Source organism: Arachis duranensis, chromosome 6 (genome assembly GCF_000817695.3).
Source record: "Arachis duranensis cultivar V14167 chromosome 6, aradu.V14167.gnm2.J7QH, whole genome shotgun sequence".
NCBI lineage: Eukaryota > Viridiplantae > Streptophyta > Magnoliopsida > Fabales > Fabaceae > Arachis > Arachis duranensis.
In genome coordinates this window covers 102,680,838-102,701,616 of record NC_029777.3, presented here as the reverse complement: position 1 = coordinate 102,701,616, position 20,779 = coordinate 102,680,838, and the positions used below count along the sequence as shown (strand labels likewise).

General features: G+C 28.4%; 3 protein-coding genes across 3 annotated transcripts; 2 read left to right on the top strand and 1 right to left on the bottom strand.

Annotated features, from left to right (window-relative positions):
- Nucleotides 1–1,315: 1,315 nt before the first annotated feature.
- On the bottom strand, nucleotides 1,316–1,657 carry LOC107495142 (protein DOWN-REGULATED IN DIF1 11-like). The gene has a single exon (XM_016116235.1). It carries the CDS (start codon nucleotides 1,655–1,657, stop codon nucleotides 1,316–1,318), a length of 342 nt encoding a protein of 113 aa, XP_015971721.1.
- Nucleotides 1,658–4,454: 2,797 nt separating this feature from the next.
- On the top strand, nucleotides 4,455–9,927 carry LOC107495203 (signal peptide peptidase). Its single transcript, XM_016116312.3, has 12 exons — nucleotides 4,455–4,614; nucleotides 4,741–4,857; nucleotides 5,377–5,492; nucleotides 5,591–5,742; nucleotides 5,837–5,922; nucleotides 6,342–6,469; nucleotides 6,792–6,842; nucleotides 7,215–7,301; nucleotides 7,414–7,483; nucleotides 8,363–8,499; nucleotides 8,993–9,070; nucleotides 9,651–9,927. The coding sequence occupies exons 2-12, from the start codon at nucleotides 4,818–4,820 to the stop codon at nucleotides 9,729–9,731; spliced, it is 1,026 nt and encodes a 341-aa protein (XP_015971798.1). The 5' UTR covers nucleotides 4,455–4,614; nucleotides 4,741–4,817; the 3' UTR covers nucleotides 9,732–9,927.
- Nucleotides 9,928–10,756: 829 nt separating this feature from the next.
- Nucleotides 10,757–20,563, top strand: LOC107495141 (sulfite exporter TauE/SafE family protein 3-like). The gene is made up of 12 exons (XM_052263129.1): nucleotides 10,757–11,993; nucleotides 13,767–13,909; nucleotides 14,294–14,453; nucleotides 14,810–15,010; nucleotides 16,095–16,159; nucleotides 16,712–16,739; nucleotides 16,884–16,957; nucleotides 17,416–17,502; nucleotides 17,605–17,658; nucleotides 18,591–18,906; nucleotides 20,169–20,309; nucleotides 20,438–20,563. The coding sequence occupies exons 2-12, from the start codon at nucleotides 13,787–13,789 to the stop codon at nucleotides 20,521–20,523; spliced, it is 1,335 nt and encodes a 444-aa protein (XP_052119089.1). The 5' UTR covers nucleotides 10,757–11,993; nucleotides 13,767–13,786; the 3' UTR covers nucleotides 20,524–20,563.
- Nucleotides 20,564–20,779: the final 216 nt, after the last annotated feature.

The window sequence follows — 20,779 nt, the reverse complement described above, 5'->3', positions numbered from 1 at the left end:
GTCCTCTCCTACTGATGTTTTTTGTGATAACCGCAGTGCTATTCAGATTGCCCATAATGATGTGTTTCATGAACGCACCAAACACATTGAGATTGATTGTCACTTTATTCGGCAACGAATTCTCATTGATGCTATTCGTCTCATTGCTGTTGGAACACTGGATCAGACTGCTGATATCTTTACGAAAGCTCATCATCCGACTCATTTTCGGACTTTGTTATCCAAACTCAAGCTAGTATCCTTAGCTCCACTTGAGTTTGAGAGGGATGTTAGAAAATCATTAGAATTAATTAGTATCGTATTAGTATCGTTTATATTTATAGCATATCTGTATATTAATTGTAAGATTCTATGTCTTTATTACGTTGATTCATCTAGCACCTATAAATATCCCTTGTATATTGTACATTTGATTACACTGAATAATACACAACACACTTCTCTCAGATATCTCTCTTCTTTCTAACAAATATAAATTTAAATTATCACGAGAAATATATAAATTTTAAATTAAAAAAAAACTGATACTAAATAATAATAAATATCTAAAATTATTATAAAATTATTTTAAAAATTTATTTTAAAAGAGTTGACGGTGGAGAACCAGCAGTTGCTGGTGGCGGAAGAGGACGTGTGGCCAGCTGCTGGTGGCGGGAGCAGGCATAGGGGTCTTTGACGTCAGTGAAACATACGTAAAGGGAAAGGATTTTGTAGTTATTTTATTTTTTTATTGTAAATAAGAGTGAATGTGGGATTAAGATTACTCTTAATTTATGATTTTTTTTCTACTTATTGGGCTTCTTTTACAGGTTATACACTAGTTGGTTGCAGTTGACTAATATCCTAATTAAATTACCTAAGGAGATTGTTTTGTTTTCATCTAAAACCACATTATCTTAAAAAATTAAATAGTTGATTTGATACTCTTCACCGAAGCAAAGCTAATATTATTTTGTTTTGTTAAATGTGTGATCCTTTCAAAAATGAATGAGTCAAGTTTGATATATATATTTTTTTTAATAACAAGCGAAAATTCAAAAACAAAATTACATACAAACTGTTTTAGAGAAAGATATTCCTAAAAAATTTACTGTAAAAAGAAAATCATAAACAATTAAATAAAAAATTTAGGTGTGGTTAACTTTAATTAATCCACTTGCACAATTATTTCTGAACATGCGATTAAGTGTTATGTTTCACTTAGTTAACAAAGTTTGGAAAGTTGTTACAAGCCAAAAAATGGATATAACCTTTTATTCACATAGAATATTTCATTATTTTATTTACAATATATATGTTATTGAGTTGAAATCAACTAGTGTGTAGCACAAGCATTCCAAACATTTCTGCTCCTCTGCAGAATTTCGTCCTGTTTGGGCTTGAGATCTGGAAGTGTGGCAACATATTTGGACATGTCGTCATAACACTGCTTTCCCACAACATTTACAAGGTTGGAACAACACTTTACAGTAACTGTTTGATTGCCATAAACTACACTCGAATGAATCTCGTCGCGACAGTCTTGCGCTACTTTTTGTGAACAGCGGCTCAAATAGGTTTCGTACATTGCAAGTGGTGATGGCGCCAAATTAGATGCACTTGAAATGTGGAATGAAACTACGATGAACAATACACAAATGTTAAGGAGTGTTGCCATGGTTCAATGCTCGATTATCAATGCCTCTTGTTATGTCAAATTCTTTGTTGATCATGATGATTTGTAAAGCCGGCTTTATAAGGGACGAACATATAACTCTCTTATTAACATGATTTAGTTCAATTAATTATTTAATTATGACACGAAAACTTACAAATGAATATGAGTTTTCCATAACTTATGTTTGTTTCAACAATATTTAAAAAAAAAAAACTAATACATGGCTAAATCATCTTCTTTCCATAAATGAAAAACTATCATGCATAACTAGAAAAACTTAGAAAATATTTGGAGTTCAATTAAACGCAAATTTAACTCAACCTTCCTTCGCAAGACTTAATTACTAAACCGTTATGATTATTAATGTTCTTTTGATAACCCTTGTGTTCGGGTTTTGTTTTTCTTTCTGTTTATTTATTGTTCCACTTTAGTGTGTTGAATTTTTTTTTATTTCAAAAAATTTAATATTGTTTTGTTTGTCATGTAGAATGAATTTTCGCTACTACACTTTTGTTATTGTAAACAAATATGTTGATTGGTGCATTGAGAATATATTTTTTTGTTTGGCTGGTACTTTAATTAATTACCTAACGAAATTATTTTATCTGAAACCACATTAATTATCTTAAAAAATTAAACAGCCGTTACTCTTCACCAAAGCATAGCCAATATTATTTTGTTTTGTTAAGAAATGTGTGATCCTTTGAAATACGAGAATGAACATGAGTCAAGTTTGATATTCTTTTTTTTTTAAACAACGGACAAAAATTCAAAATACAAAATTACATATAAATTGTTCTAGAGAAAGATATTTCTAAAAAGATTACTCTAAAAACGCAATCATAAACAATTAAATAAGAAATTTAGGTGTGATTAACTTTAATTAATCCATTTGCACAACTATTTTTATTCGAGAACATGTGATTAAGTGTTATGTTTCACTCCTTAGTTAAATTGTGTAAATAGTTGATCCATTCACTTTCGCTACCAGGTTGAATTTAGTTAGAATTTTAAACGTATCAACTAAGTTAAACGTCCGTCTAATTCATGTTAGTAAATAAGCTCGTACAACATATGTCATGCATATACTTGTATTTGACGAGAATTTTTATTCCTTTTCATAGCCATTTCAAATATAAATTGAATAGAGTAAAGTGATAGTTTAGTTTTGAGAGATATCGCATTAGACAAATTAGTCTTTTAATAGCACTTTATATCATAGCCACAACGTTTCTATCCATTAGACTGCGTTTGTTTATAGAGATAGGACACTAAAATAGAAACACTGACATACAAAATTGTGTTTGGCAAAGAAGACATAGTCAGAGATAATGTGTCGAAAGACACTGAATTAGTATATTTTGTGTCCATCCTGATAGGAAGGACACAAAGACACTAAGAGACACAATTTATTTTTTATTTTTTCTTTTATTATTCTTATTAATTTTTCATAATTATATTTTTTATTGTTATATTTTTTATCTCAAATTTTTTGAATAAAAAAATGAGAATAAATTGAATTTTCATAATTTGTTATAATTTATCACCAAATAGAATATAAAAACACAAAATTTTGTGTCTCTATCTATTAGTATCTTGTTCTATCTCTTTTTCAGTGTCTTATCTTGTCATGTTGTTAGAAACAAAACAACCTTAAAAAGCACAAGCGTTTTGTACAATTTGAAAACTTAACAGTATTAACAGAAAGATTACAGGTGTTCAATAAAAGTTAATTTCAGGAATCAATTTAATATTTTAATTGTTTAGAAATTAATTTATCTAATGCAATAGTTTTTTAGGGACTAAATTATCACTTTATTCTTGAATAAAATATCAATAGTAATATTAAAAATGGTCAACATTAGTAGTTAGGATACATATTAGTAGTAGAGAATAGATAAATTGGCATTTGCAAATAGTTGCATATTATATAAATATACGTATGTTTAACTCATGTTTGTATTCTATATTTTTTAAAATTTGGTGATAAAGGTTTTTATTTAGAGAATATTTTGGGTGAAGAAGAAAATTAAATATAAAATAAAGATTCTCACTAAATTAATAAAAATATGTATAAAAATTTTTTATTGATCTTATTCTGATAAAAAGAATCATTTTTTTATTTAAAAATATTCTTGATCGTTATATTATCCGGTATTTTATGAGGTACCTATATCTCTATTTATGTTTTACTCTCGTGAATCATTAATCAAATTTTATTTTTTTATTCCGATTAAATATTAGCATAATTATCAGAATCGAATCAATAAGACTATTAGACTAATAAACTATTGGATCATTAGTTCAATCAATGGATCATAGATTAAAGCAATTGATTTAATCATAATTAAATAATTATATAAAATTTAATTTAATTTGTTTCTTTTTATAATAAATATCTTTTTTTGTTTAATTTTATTTACATAATACATTTAATAGAAAAAACATGCATAAAAAAATATAATATTTTTTAATTTAATCAAGTTTAACCGAATTTGATGAATAAAATTAAACTAATTTTAAATATATTTAATTATATTTTATTAGATTTAATTAAATTTGACCAAATTAAAAGTATTTAATCAATTTAAATGATGATTTAATCTGAATTAATGATTGAGCGACAAGTTTCAACTTTCAACGGCTAAAGGGTAAACTAAAATCTAAAAAGGGTAATATTGACTGACGTGGCAATTTGAAGGCATTTGATTGGCTTACACACCTCTACCTACGTGGAGGAGAAGCTAAATCCGCTTTCATCCTCGTAACCGCGTGATCTACAATTTAATTAGATGTTTAGAAATTAAAACAAATCAATATCAAAATATTAAAACGACCTAAAATTGAATCCATTGATTTCATTTTTGATAAAAACCATAGTCTTATTTTATTTTTTCGTTCCTGGCCTCTCCGATCTGCAAAGTCTGCGACTGTGCCTAGTGTTGTCGCTGCAAGAGGTTTCATTTCATTTCATTTCCGAGATCCTTTTTAAAAGATAATTTTGGGAAATTCATTTCTGAAATTGAACAATGATGAACTTCTCATTTCTGAATTCTGAAGTTCTCGTCGTTTTGTGATCGCAGGGGGAGGCCCATATTCGGAAGATTATACTTCAGAGGATCTATTTTTTTTTTCTACTTGTAAGGTAGATTTTTGGAACATGAAAAGCACCGAGAAAATTGCCAATTTGGCTTTAGCAGGTTAGTGGAAAGTTTCTCTTCAATGTTACTAATTGATCGTTTCTTTTTTTTTTTAATAATTTTGCTTTGTTAATTTTTGTTTTGGAAGTAAACTTTCTGAGTAAATTGGAAATGGGTGAAAATGAAGACTAGTCTTTGGTTTCCCTGAAATTACCTTTAAGAATTCTAGGATAATTCAGTTGATGTTTATCTCTCCTCCTGCTACTGATTAACATAGATGGCTTGGAATGTAAATTCACTAAGCTGTAGGGTTGAATGAGTGATAAAGTGATTGTGGTTTAGAATTCTTAATAGGTTCTTGAATTCAGATGGTTGTGCTATTATCCATTTGGATTGTCCATGAGAGGACTTAAAATCAAGATATGTGTAGGCCTTTCAAGTTCCTTTCTCTCCAATTTTACATGCATAGGGAGCCAAAAAGCGCTTCTCTTTTTCTTTTCTCTTTTTTTCATTTTGTTTTTTGCTTTTTTTTTTGAGATAATTTTTTGTTAATTAGTTAGTTTCTATCTTTTGTGGCAGGTTTAACCTTTGCACCTCTTGTAATTAAAGTAGAACCAAATGTAAATGTTATCTTGACTGCTTGCCTCACTGTGTTTGTGGGATGTTATCGTTCCGTCAAACCAACTCCGCCTTCTGTGAGTAGTACCTTTCATGCTCAGTTACTTCATATGTTGCTCTTTGTTCATCTTGAGAACTGACTTCTCTGAAATGTGGCATGTGTATAATAATGCAGGAAACAATGTCTAATGAACATGCCATGCGTTTTCCCTTTGTTGGGAGTGCAATGTTGCTATCACTTTTCTTACTCTTCAAATTTCTATCAAAGGACTTGGTGAATGCTGTATTGACAGCCTACTTCATTTTACTTGGGATTATTGCGCTTTCGTATGTTCTTTACCTAGGGCCATTATGTCCCATGTAGATTCTTTCCCCTTCATATTTGCCATCTTTCAAACATTTATTCTTTCTCTTTTTACAGGGCGACGGTATTACCACTTATCAAACGGTATTTACCAAAGCACTGGAACGAGGACATCATTGTCTGGCGCTTCCCATATTTCCGTTGTATGTGAGACATGCTTGCCTCCTTCTTTCGCCCTACTCTCTCTGTGAACTCTTTAACTGGGGTATCAACCCTGAAGTTATATATAACCAGTCATCTTTTAGTCAGTGATGATATTCTTCAACTTGTTTCACTTGCTTCTGCTGACTACGGCAGCTAGTTTTGAGATGTACGTGTGAAGTATAACTTCCTGAGAATTTTTTCCTTGCCAAGTATACTTTCTTTTTCTTGTTTAGTTAATGACTATATTTGAAGCAAACACGTACATAAAAGTTATATGAACAAAATACCTACTGGGGACATTTATAGCGACAAAGTGTTTGTATTTTGCATTTTTTTGGCTGTTTGCATTTGGTCTAGTTGACAGTAACTTGCTTCCATCATGCAGAATGATATTTTTCATTATACCTTTCTTACACAGCTTTGGAGATTGAGTTTACAAAGTCACAGATAATTGCTGCAATCCCTGGAACCTTTTTCTGTGCTTGGTATGCTAGGCAGAAGCATTGGCTGGCAAATAATATATTGGGGCTTTCTTTTTGTATTCAGGTTTGATCCTTAATGTGTTGTTCCTTAAACTCATTCATTTTACTTACATTTCTCTTGCCTGAAAAAGGTATCTTTTAGAACTGTAAGGTTAGCATTCTTTGTTTCTCTTTATTGTTGTGCTTTTGTACATATTATGAGCAACTGAATTGCATGCAGTAAATAATAAATATATTCTTTCATATCATAAATGTTGAAAGTTTGATAATTATACTCTGAAGAGCAAGGGTTTAGAAACTAACTGATAATACCTCGTTTGTGTAAATCACATTTGAATTAGTAACTAGTGGAGTGACAACATTGGCTTAATCTTTAATCTTCGCAGGGAATTGAAATGCTTTCTCTTGGATCTTTCAAGACTGGTGCTATTCTCTTGGTAAGAATATTTTCTTCAATTATCTTCATTGTTAATGGTGTTTTTAGAACCGTTTTGTATTAATTTTAATTTTACTGAGTTTTAATTACTGTTTTCCCCACTGGATCACCTGTCATTTGTCTGCAACTAAATCAAGCTGCTCAAAATTGTGTTCTTCATTTGAGAAAATTTAGATAAGCTCTTTTTGTTCTGAAAGAAAAAAAAAGAAAACAAAGTTTTGGAGAAGCAATTCCTCATTTTTTAATATCTTGACTTTGTTGATTTCCAATCTTTTTTACCGAGACTAGTATTTAAACAAAGTTTCTACTACACTTTTATTTAGTGTTTCCTGTTAGTTGATGTGTGTATCTTTTCTATTCATGTGTTGTGCAGACTGGACTATTTGTATATGACATTTTCTGGGTTTTCTTCACTCCAGTGATGGTTAGCGTTGCTAAATCATTTGATGCTCCAATAAAGGTTAAAGTCTTATCTAAGTGAATTGAGTTTATTTTCTCCTCCTTTATATGAAGTTAAATAATATACATTATACAATATCTTCCTAATATTGATCATTCCAATTATTTTTCAGCTTTTGTTCCCCACAGCAGATTCTGCCCGGCCATTTTCAATGCTTGGCCTTGGTGACATTGTCATCCCTGGTAGGTTGACTTGTTTATTGATGTATTTTCTTGCAAATGTATCCGGCTTTTTGTAGCAGTAAGATTAGTGTAGAACTTCTTAATTTATATCTGGTATTGGATTCTGATATATTGTAGGAAAAGAGTTGTTCGTTAATGAGTGAGTAGGGAGGTTAAATTTTTAAGTGGCTCAACTTGAGGAATGTTAAAATGCAAGTTTTTAAAACAAAGGTAATGCATTTCACCACATTATCTGTCAATTTATAGGGACACAAAAGTGAGTTTCATGTGGAATGAGGAGGAATGGTTCCTCTCACCTTTGGCTTCATGAAACCTCAAAAGCTATTGGTAGAGCAACAAACAGCAACAAAATAAAATACCAAATGTTATCTCCCTAATTACACCTGATATAACAAAAAAGTTAAATGTAAATTCTTGTGGTAGTGTCATCCTCTACTAACCAGAACTTCTTAGATCTTCACCTAGTTTAAGTCTGTAAAATTCTCCTTTGAGATTATTCTGATCTTCAATTTTGTTTCACCTATGGTTAACCACATATTTAGTTAATGACTATTTTATAGAGGCTGTATGGTAGTTTCAATTCCATCCATGTTGCACTACTTGACCATTGTTCTCTATGTGACCATTTGAATAGGGAACTTTTCCTATCTCATTTCTGTTATGAAACATGTTTCATATTTTCTTATATGCTTCACATTGTGAAATTAGTCATGAAAAGATTATATCCTTTTTTTTTTATTGTATTCCCTGTATATACTGCAGAATTTTATGCGGTTTTCATCTTTCATATTTTCATACTTATGTGCATTTTGGGGTGAAGAGTCAGTGACTTCTAAGTCATAATTTTGTTATTTCATTTTTTTTATAAAATTCCCTCAGGTATCTTCATAGCATTGGCTTTGCGGTTTGATGTGTCTAGAGGAAAACAGCCTCAGTATTTCAAAAGCTCATTTTTAGGATATACTGTTGGCTTGGTGCTTACAATTTTTGTGATGAATTGGTTTCAAGCTGCTCAGGTGACTGGATCTGAGTACTTATTTCTTCTTTTACTTCCCTCTTCTGTTCTTGGCTCTCACTCATGATGTCATGGTAGTTTAAGATGGAAAGTATTTGAAGATCATATTGACACATATAGCTGATCAACCATGTGAAAATATCATGTTTCTTTGACAATTTTGTGAATAATCTGATGAAATGTGCATCCGACTGACAAAATTAAGGCCATGTAGTGTGCTGGGCCAGCCTGTAGTTTGAAAACACCTACAAGATTAAGTACTAAAGTTGCAAAGTTCCTCCCGTTTGCATGTTTACTCAAATATCATTAAAATATTCATCCATTATAAATGAACTTTGAAGTCTTAGTACATTTAGTAGAAAAGAGTACTATTGAAATTAGCTTTTTTAGATTCAGGTGATATATATATATATATAGGAAATGCATTCTCTTTTAACATGGATTGATTGGATTCCCCCCTCCCCCCACCTTCTTTCCTTTTATCTTTGTTTCAGCCTGCTCTTTTATACATTGTACCTGCTGTAATTGGATCTTTGGCTGTTCATTGCTTATGGAATGCTGATGTTAAACAGGTTCGTTTGACTTACTAATTTTACCTTTGATCCGTTCATTGTTACGTTCTTGCTAATTTTTTATGAGGGCAGTACATACCCAATAGGGTACTTTGCAAAAACAAATTACTTGCAAGTTGCAACAGTGTAATGGCAATAAAAGTTTCAAGCATTTTCTTTTTGGAATAAAAATACCTAATGGTTCATTGATAGTGGATCAAAAGTTAAATTCTATTTTGGATATTAATTGAATGTTTGAAACCACTAGAAAGTGTGTGAGTTTTAATTTTGGTTTGAAACTATAACATTGTCTAGAGTAAATAAGAAAATGTCTAATTATTGTGGTAACTAAATTTTCTTCTACGGTAAGGTTTTAAGTGTTTTTAAAAAAAAAACTGCATCATGTTACAAATGTAAATTGACCTAAAGTTTTCTGTTAAAGTTTCTATAAGGTTATTAAGTATGTTTAACATTTTACCGTAGTAATAACAATCCTTATGAACCGAGTTATAGTTTGAGGAAGACTAGCTAAATGTAAGTTTAACTAATTTAGACCTGTAGAATTTATGCATAACAACTTTTTGACTTTGTTTCAAATCAGTTATTGGAGTTTGACGAGTCGAAGATAGCCAACTCATCTCAAGAAGAGAGTGATCCCAAATCTAGCAAAAAGGTGGAATAAACTTGCATAACCTAACTCTTTGGAGTTGAAATATTGGAGTTGAAGAAGAAATAGTCATTTTCTGGGAGCCCCATTTACCTGTAATGCTAGCTTATTCAGCAGCATATATTTGTAAAAGATTTGTGATTGAGAAATATATCACTAATCCCATTTTTCAGCTCAAGCATTTTTCTATCACTTAACCGATTTTCTTTTATCTCCTTTCATTCCTTCTTATCTTTTTGTTGTTTCCAAATTCGTTTTCACTAAGTTTACCCGAGTACACATAGTTTTGACAAGTTTGCAAAAGGAAACCTTCTTTGTTCAATGACATTTTTAATTAGGATAAAATATATTTTTTATCCTTAAAATTTATTAAAAATTTTAAAAATACTCATAAATTTTATTTTATTTTAATTGTCTAAAAATTTTTTAAATTGTATCAAATATATTTATGAGAGCTGATTTCTTAAAAAAAAATAGAACTAATTTAGCAATAATTTCACAAGCACAACTTTTAACACAAGCAAATATATTATTGAATTAGTTGTTATGTATTATTATTGAATTAGTCATAAATTTTTTAAAAATTTAGCTATTAGCGATATATTTGATACAAATCGAAAATTTCAAGAACAAAAAATATATTTTACATTTTTAATTATTAGAATTAAGATATAAATTTTGAATTTTTATTTAAATTCAAATAAAAAATATTTCTGTATATATATTTATGTTTTAAAGTTAATAAATAATAAATTAAACAAAGATAGTACTTAGTAGCTTAAAATTAAAAAGCGAAATGTAAATAAACTTTTAAATTGCTATAAAACTATTTGATTGATGAGAGGTGAATGCTAGGAGATTAATTATTTTTAATGAAAAAAAAATGCGTTTTTAATGGATAAAAGAATGAAGATTTAACTAACATAATCTCAAATACAAGAAAAAAATAATTATTTAACATTGAATTTTATAGATCCTTAAAAATTCTTGCAAAGAGTATTTGTATACATTATACAATATTTCTGCAACCTAACAATCCCTATACTATAGTATTTACTATTTAGTATTTACTCAATTCCTATTTGCCTGCGAAAGCGCGGTTATAGCGTTAAGGGAAGGGAGCGCGCTATTGCGTTGCGAGCTGCGGTGCGCTCTTTAGTTCGGAAGTACTGCAAAGGTGCCTCTCCCACGAAATGTAGCTCATGCAGTTATGCGGAACCTATTACTCCTCAACCACCAACTAGCAGCTCTTGATAGAGAAGCTCTGTAAGGGCTATTTTTTTTTATCCCTAATTTCATTAAAATACTTCGATTACCCTTCCTTTTTAAACCCTAAAACTAACCGCTAAGTGCAAGGCTCGAAAGGTTCAAAGCCTACGTGATGGAGAAGAAAATAAAACTTATTGGCGACATCATTGAAGCACCAAATATTGAGAAGATGATCTTTCTTGAGATGATTCCTCCTAGCAATGTCGCACCAAGAAGAACTCGCTAGATTATATGTTGATGCAGAGGTCATATTCCACTTCTTCAGAACCTGATCATGGCACACTTCAACGGTTCTATCAGCCCTACTTTCATCCCAATCAGCCGCCCCTTTCCATCCCGAGCCTCAAGAATCCTCATAATCTCTGCGTCTTTGTGTGCCAAGAACTTGCACTCCTCGTTTATCTGCTTCTCCGGCATCGCTAACCGACTGTTATTAGGCTCCAAGTCTGTCTTTGTTAACTTTCTCTGCATCACAAAAGTTACATCAAATCCTTTCAGTGAAGCTATAATCGCCTTGAAATTTTCCGGAAGCTCTGGAATATCAGTCTTTGTTGTTGATGTAGATGCCAATGTGGATCCTGTTGAAGGCGATGTAGATGCCAATGTAGATGCCAATGTGGATCCTGTTGAAGGCGATGTAGATGCCAATATGGATCCTGTTGAAGGCGATGATGCAGTATTCTTCTCATTCAGCGTTCTCTTGCCTTGATTCTCTTTCATGCGTGCCTTTCCAAGAGAGTGGTGCTGCTTCAAGGCTTTGGATAACCTCTCCAGTACCGCATAGTCCTCTTTGCAGTAGACACTCTTATTTGCCTTCATTGCTGCCAGGTTTACTTTGCAATACTCCGGATCCTGCAGGGACACTACGACATCAATTATTGTAAGGCGAAAAGGATTCGGAGCCATAGTTTCTATTGTTTTCAAATCCAACTTCAACAACTCCTTCAAATTTTTCTTGCTTCTCATCTTGGCAACCATGATGACACTAGAAACACTTTCCAAAAACAGGTTAGACTTTTTTTCACAAGAATGTGAGACTCATGAATCAGAATTTATAGGATGTGCTTTATTTAGAGTTTAAGCTATGATAGAATTAAATACTTTCTGTTTTTAAAAATCAATTACGGAAGATTTTGATTCATTTTAATTTGTGTAAGTTTAATTTAAGATATGATATGATATGATAAGATACTGTTTCAAAATAATTATGACTTCGTTTATGTTGTTTCCAAATTTGTTTTCGTTCAAGTTTAAGTAGACAGTGGATACACACAGTTTTAACTTTTAATTGAATGTTAGATATGATTTTAATTTTGATTTGAAAATTTTTCTTCCGTAAGGTTTTAACTGATTTTTCAACCCAAGCATTTTTTTATCACTTAACTGATTTTTTTTTCTACGTAAAAAAAGAAACGGATTTTCTTTTATTTCCCTTTTTTGGTTCTCTCGTCTTTTTGTTGTTTCCAAGTTGGTTTTTCATTCAAGTTTAACTGGATGTTCGATAGTTTTGATTTTGACTTTTGACAGGTTTGCAACTCCAGAGGAAGCCATGTCTGTTTTAATGACTCTGAACTAAAAATTTGAATTTATATTTCATATTATATTTTATTTAAATTTAAATTAAGATAATTCTGTATTTATATTTGTGTTTTAAAATTAATAAATGATAAAATAAATAAAAATTGTGTTCTTCATTTGAGAAAATTTAGATAAGCTCTTAGTTTTGGAGAAGCAATTCCTCATTTTTTAATATCTTGACTTTGTTGATTTCCAATCTTTTATACCGAGACTAGTATTTAAACAAAGTTTCTACTACACTTTTTTTTTTAGTGTTTCCTGTTACTTGATGTGTGTATCATTTCTATTCGTGTGTTGTGCAGACTGGACTATTTGTATATGACATTTTCTGGTTTTCTTCACTCCAGTGAAAGGCAGATGCTAGGAGAATGAGATTAGCGTTTTTAACGGGAAAAAATGAAAATTTGAGTAATGTAAACCAAATACAAGACAAAAAAATATATATGATTATGTGACATTTAATTAAAAAAAAAAAAAAAAAGAGATTATGTAACATTTAATTTTATAAAAAATTCAATGTACATTGTATATGTTTTTTTTTTGGTCATAAATGTATATTGTATATGGTTGAAAGTTCTTAGAAAGAGTATTTGTGTACAATGTTTTTGAAACCTAAATTTGGACTGGCCTCTAGGCATTGCCATCAGGATCCTAACCAAGAATCAATGAAATAACCTAACAATATCTAATACAGTATATTTTTGCACAAAAAACGTAAATAATAGATCTTTTAATTTTTTTTAATAATATTACTCTAGTTAATTTTTTTTTTAATATTTGTAATAGTTGCTGGTTGAATTTTGAAAGCTAAGCGAAAAAGAGGGAGAGCGCTCTTTTCGCCATTTAACAACCTTCACCACTCTGCAAAAAAATTTGTGATCGTTAATCTTCTCTCTTTCCTTCTTTTTCATCCTTTAATTTCCAAATAACAGTTTATTTCTTCATTTTTTCCCTCGCTTATTACTTTCCGTTTTTATCATTCTTCTCAACAGTACAATGTTTTAGTTTCATCCTTTCACCACCAAAAAAAAGAAAGAAAGAAAGTAAGATTATATGTAATTTTGGAGAACATTTTTCAGAAAAAATAATAATAATAATAATAATAGAAGAAGTGAGAGTTACTTAGAAGAAAAAGAAGAACAATGGCTTCAATTCGGACGATGATGATGATAATGTTATACTTTTCATCGGTTTTCATGTTAGTTTCGGGAGATAGAATTTTCATGAGGCTGGAAGGGTCAAGATTCAATGATACAAAGGATTATGGTTATGAACAGAATTTAGTTACCAATATTGTAGAGTTCTTATGGCAACCGGGAGAATCAGGTTATCAACATGTCTGGCCGGTAAGCAAGCTCTTCAATAATGCAATGAAATACATAAATCTAATTTTTGTTATATTAATTAGACACTCTGCCTACGTTAATGTAGTCACACATGTATAATATATAGGATTTGGATGTTATTTATATAGGTTATGTTAGGTAACCAATGATTTTCTTGAACAACATGAATAATGGATTCTAAAATTGATACAATTCAAGTAAAACACACTACATTTCAAATTATTTACCTAAATCTTACTATCAGAATAATCATCCGTATACCTAATAAATTGAACATCCAATATATTCATTATTCACATTATTTAATATTTTTATTGTTTACCTATATTTTTTTTATTTATATATTAGTATTATCATTATTTATGAACTATTATTAATAAGCAGGATATGAAACTTGGGTGGCAAATAGTTGTGGGCACAATAATAGGTTTCTGTGGAGCAGCATTTGGAAGTGTAGGAGGTGTTGGTGGTGGTGGCATATACGTTCCTATGCTTACTCTCATTATTGGGTTTGATCAGAAATCATCTACAGCTATCTCAAAATGTAAGAGCTACAAATAACAATAATAGTGTATCTTCATTATTTATACAATATTTAAGGTTAATTGAACGTTATACAGGTTAAAATATTTTAGGTTATGTATGTAGTCTTTAGATTTTAAAAAATATGCAAAATTATTTTTTTTATTTTTTTAAAATGTGAAAATAGCTAGATCTTTCAATTAATTTTTTAAAATGTTTATTTTAATTAAAATAAGTGTGTAAATTATGCATAGATTTTTTTTTTTCTAATTTTTCTTAAATATGCCACTTTAACAAATGATATAAAAAGACACCTATATATATAACTAGGTTCACAAACATCACTATCTCATGTATGTTAGTTGTTGTTTGTTTTAGGTATGATAATGGGTGCAGCATTGTCAAGTGTTCACTATAACCTTAAACTGAGGCATCCTACAATGAATGCTCCTATGATTGACTATGATTTGGCACTTCTCATTCAACCAATGCTCATGCTTGGCATAAGCATTGGAGTGATTTTTAATGTTATATTTCCTGAATGGATAGTCACCATTTTGCTTCTTGTTCTTTTCTTAGGTAATGATTTGCTTGTTTATTTCTAAATATTAAAAATATTAGATAAATATAATTAGTTTGTTATAGTGGTTACACCGTTAAGGTTAAATAAAAAATCAAACTTGATTTTAGTTAACTTAAAAAATTAGTTTAGATTAATAAACTAATTTGGTTTTAAGTTGAAAATTTGGTTATTAACCAGTTATAAAAGTAAAAAAAAAAATCAATTTTAGAAACAAAAACCAATTAAAAAATAGCCAATTTTTTTATTTCATAAAGACTTCTTTTTTTTTTTTCATTTAGAAACCGGTTTTAACACTTTCAAAAATTAATTTAGCCGCTTTTTTTTTTTGCCTAATATAAAGTAAGTTTAAATCTATAACACATTTATATTAGAAAAATTAACTTTAAAATTCAAAACCATTAAACCGGTTATGATTTGACTAACCGATTTTCAAATTGGTTTTTAACTTTTTACTTATTTGATTAACCACGTTTTTAAACTAGTTATGATTTATAAACTATTTTAAAAACCCAGTTATTTAAAATTTAGTTAAAAATTTTTAACCGACTAATTGGTTTTTAGTTTTGTCATGTACAGTCCTAATTTTTAACAATGAGAGAAATGCTAGGGATATTATAATTTATTATTTTTGTCATTATTTAGATTAGTTTAGTAATTTAATCACATATTTTATTCTATATTTTTAAATATTAATGATTAATTAATTATCAAAAATAATAAATTTTGATAGTTTTTTATCATTTATTTTTAACAATTATACATGATAACTACACAGTGAATCTCCTATAAAAATACACATTTTTTCCACTTAGAGTGTAGTGTGTAATTATCATGTTATAATTGTCAAAATCAATTATTCTTTTAATTATGAATTGGTGAAAATTCAGTAGAGTCGAATTCACATGAAGTTGATAGTTGAGAGTCGTTAGATGAAAATTTAGTGAAATCAGTCAAATCATCTAACGGCTCTCAGTTATCAACTTCACGTGAAGTCGACTACACCTAAATTTTTACCTTATGAATTTAGTTAGTCATTATGTTTCTGTTCCGATTCCTTTGATTGATCTTGCTAGTTTGCAGGAACATCAACAAAAGCATTCCTTAAAGGTGTTGAAACATGGAAAAAGGAAACAATAATGAAAAAGGTCTCATTATTCTTCAATAACACTACACACACAAATCGTTCACTTTTTTATTTCTTTATGTACTTACCAAATATTATTGAGGGATAATCGGTATAAATATGATAAATTAATGGATACCAAGAATAGTAATAAGAACAAATTCAAAGAGATCTCTATATATTATCTATCCAAATATTAAATATTATGTTGTTATTAACATTGAAATTTTAATTTAAAATGAATTCAAGAACTAGATTATTTTCAAGCTAATGTATTTAATAATAGGTGAGGTTTTGTTCAAGATATAATTAAAGAAGTATATTATTATTCAACAAAAATGTTTGGAAGTCTATTTTGAGAACCATATGATGGAGTCATAATTTATTATTTTTTTTAGGTTTTTTAATGTATTCATTTTTTTGTTTGTATTCCTTAATTATATTATTACTGAAATAAATTGATCATTTTAAAAATACTAAATATATCATTATAAATATTAACCTAAATCAAATAAATTTATGCTATTTTTTTCTATAGATAGTCTTATTTAATTTGCTTTATGTTTGATTCCAGGAAGCTATGAGGAGACTAGAGTCAAACGGTAAGTTGAGAATCTATTCATTCAATTTATGATTAGGTATTTAGGTCTGAATAATTTATTTTCTTTCTCCTTAATTAGCTTTCGGAATATATACCCTTTTTATTTATTTATTTATTTACTTATTTATTTTTCCTTTTGATATAGGCGCTGCGTCTGAAGTAGAATACAGACCAATTCCTACTGGCCCTGATGCCATTAAACACATCGAGAAGCATGAGGTCAGCATACTCTGATTAAATACTTCCATGAAATATTCTTATATACATATATACGTATAACAATATTTTATACTGATAATTTATCAAAATTAAATTTATATATATGTATAACAATAATTATTTTATACTAATACTACATTAAAATAATTAAATTCATATATACATATAACAATAATCATATATACATATAGTAACCAAAAACTTATCTCATATATATATATATATATATATATATATGGCTATGATTACGGCACTTTAAGATGTGTTGCTAAAAATTAAAGCAATATTTTTTATTATTTAATAATATTTTTAAATTTAAAAAATGAAAAATTATCAAAATATAACAAAATATGTCTTTAGTTTTAACAACATTTATATAACTATAGCAACCGTCAAAGTATCTTATTATATATGAGAATTATATATATCTAACTGATTTTGATTTACCCGTTGTGCAGGTGACTCTTATTGAAAACGTATGTTGGAATGAATTTGGACTTCTTGTTCTAGTTTGGATTTTATTCCTTGCAATACAAATAACCAAGGCATGTATGCTAATTTTCTTTCCTATATATAATATGTAGTCTCATATCTTCAATAGAATCCATAACTAACATGATTGCACAATCTCCTACTCTTGGCAACAGAACTACTATACAACCACTTGTTCAACATCATATTGGATATTGGAAGGGTTACAGGTAAAAATATTTAATTTGTGGATTGAGCTTTTTTTAATTCCTAATTAGGAAGTAATTGGTATGTAAAGGTGCATCAATTAATATTCAATATTCTCAGAGATGAATATTAAATTCATTTCATCATATCCAGTACAAGACCCTTAGAGCTTAATTAATTAGTAGCTCTTAGAAGTTAGAAGCCATACATGTTAGTTTAACAATAGAGTTTTATTAAGAAGTATTTTTTGGTTTAATTCTTCTATTGGTTCTTATAGTTTCATGAAATTTTTAATTAGGTCTTTATACTTTTTTTTCTTTTTAATTGGTTCCTGCACTAATTTTTTTTCAATTAAGTCTCTCTTAGTAGTAATTAGCTTAATTTTATAGGGATCCAACTAAAAAAAAAAAAGAATTGGTATAAGAACTTAAATAAAAGGAAAAAATTGTATAGGGACCAATTAAAAAAATTTTGGTGCAAGAACTCAATTAAAAGGAAAAAAAGTATAGGGACCTAATTGAAAATTTTGCGAAACTATAGGGACCAACAGAGTAATTAAACATACTTTTTTTTAGTTAATATTAATTTTTTAAAATGATTTTTTTATTCTAAATTTTAAATCATAAATTTTGAATTCTAAATCTTAGTCCTAAATTCTAAACTTTTAAAAAAATAATTTTATAATAACAAAAAAATTGTTAATATTAACTAATTAAAAATTATAAAAGTATTTAAAAAAAAACACAAAAAAAATTAGCTCAAAGTAGTCCAAAATTATTGTCACATTTATATTTTTTATTATCATTGAAATAATTGAGTAATATTAAATATAAAAATGTATAATTATAAATGTACATATATAAAAGATATTAAATTAAATAAGATAATTTTAAATGATCATTTCTATAATATTATTGTAAAAACTAATTGTCTGTATTTAATTTTATTATTGTAGATTCCAGTTGCATTAGGGGCGGGTATATATGAGGCGGTTTCATTGTATAAGGGAAGGAGAACACTTTCATCGATAGGAGAAAGAGGAACAAATTTGAGTGTGTTTCAACTAATCATATATTGTTTCTTTGGAGTGGTTGCTGGAGTGGTTGGTGGCTTGCTGGGTCTTGGTGGAGGATTCATAATGGGACCTCTCTTTCTTGAGTTGGGGGTCCCACCTCAGGTTTCAAGTGCCACTGCCACGTTTGCCATGACCTTTTCCTCTTCTATGTCTGTCGTACAGTACTACCTCTTGAAACGGTTTCCGGTTCCTTATGGTTAGTTTCTTTTTCTTGTCATTTGAAAAAAATTAAACATAAAATAATTTATTTATAAATTATTTTTAATATAAATATTTATTATTTAATTTTTTTAAAAAAATTTTAATTAAGCGGTTTATTCAAACTCGGTCGTTTATAGTTGATTTCTACTTTATATATCTTAGCTTCTTATTAGATAGGTTTGGAAAAAGAGTAAACCAATAATATTTAAGTAGTGTTTGTTTTGAGGTATTGTGACAGAAATTGAGAGATTGAGATTCAATATCATATTTATTGGCTTAGAGACTGATACTAAAATTTTAATACTTCTAAAAAATGAGAACATATGGGACTAAAATCTTTAGGAACGACAACTGAAACTTTAATAATATTTTATATTTAAAATATTCTCATTTCAATTAATTAGTTCTAACTTTATCCTTTATACAAATTAAATTAGAGATTTATTCTTATTTCAATTTCTGTCTCCTACTTTACACCAAATACAATATTAAAATTTATTTTAATCTTTGTCTCTCAATCTCTATCTCTCTTTCAAACACCACATTAGCGTTTTTAATTGCGATTCATCATTTTGATTTCAGCTTCAATATTATTATGAGGTGACTATTCACATAATTTTTTAACAAAAATAATAGTTAAAATTTAATAAATAATTTAATATATTTAGTTAAATTATTATCTAATAGAGTTAGATTGATAAATAATTTAATATATTTGACTAAATTATTATTTAACAATTTTTAACGATTATCTTATTACATAAAGATAATTAACTTTATATAAACAGTCACCTTATAATAATTGTGGCTTTTATTGCATCAATATTTGCATTTAAGGTCATTACTTAAATCAGCCATGAATATATAATATTGGATACTTTAATTTTTTAAATTTTAAAATATATAAAAATATTTTTAAAATACAGTTTTCTTCTAATTTGATTTTAAGAGTGAAGTATAAAACAATTTTTGAATAATTTAAAAAATTTTAAAAGTTTTAAAACAGTAATTTCAATTAAATGAATCAAATTAAAGAAGAATTGTATTGTGTAATAGAAATAAATATTAAAAATTATTTTATGTATTTTAAAACTTATAAAATTAAAATATCCAATAATAAACTTTTGATATTGATTTGGGTAATTACTTATGGTTGAAAAACTAATATCACTACATTCTGGCCAAATTATGCACATCTATGATACAATTAATAATTTCCTGTTAACCTAGCTTTGCATTTTTGGATTTTTGTGGCAGCTTTATACTTCACTTTGGTTGCTACAATTGCAGCCGTTGTAGGACAACATATTGTGAGAAGGCTTATTGACATATTTGGAAGAGCCTCTCTCATAATCTTTATATTAGCATCTACAATATTTATTAGTGCAGTTACACTAGGTAATTAATTTTCTCTTAATAATTTGATTTTCTTATCTTCACATTTTAAAATGATTTAAATTATTATTAGATATACATGCATGACCAAAAAGTTTGAAGCATTTTTCGTTGATTATTTTTCTTAATAGGTGGAGTCGGCATCTTAACTATGATTGAAAAGTTCAAAAGTCATGAATATATGGGATTTGATAATCTCTGCAAGTATGGTATATAATTTTCAATGGAAGAAGATTATTTTCTGATACGTACTTACATCATCCAATAGGGGACTATGAAATTGAATTAGATTCTAAATTTCTAATTAATGTTCTTTATGTTCTAGCTCTTGTTGTATCGGTTATATTCCTTTAATTTTTCTTTTAATGAAATTGTATAGTCTATATAGGTAGAACATTTTAGCAACATATATATTTGGATTTTGTATGTTTTTAGAGATTATCGATCTCCAAGTAATTGTATATATCAACTAT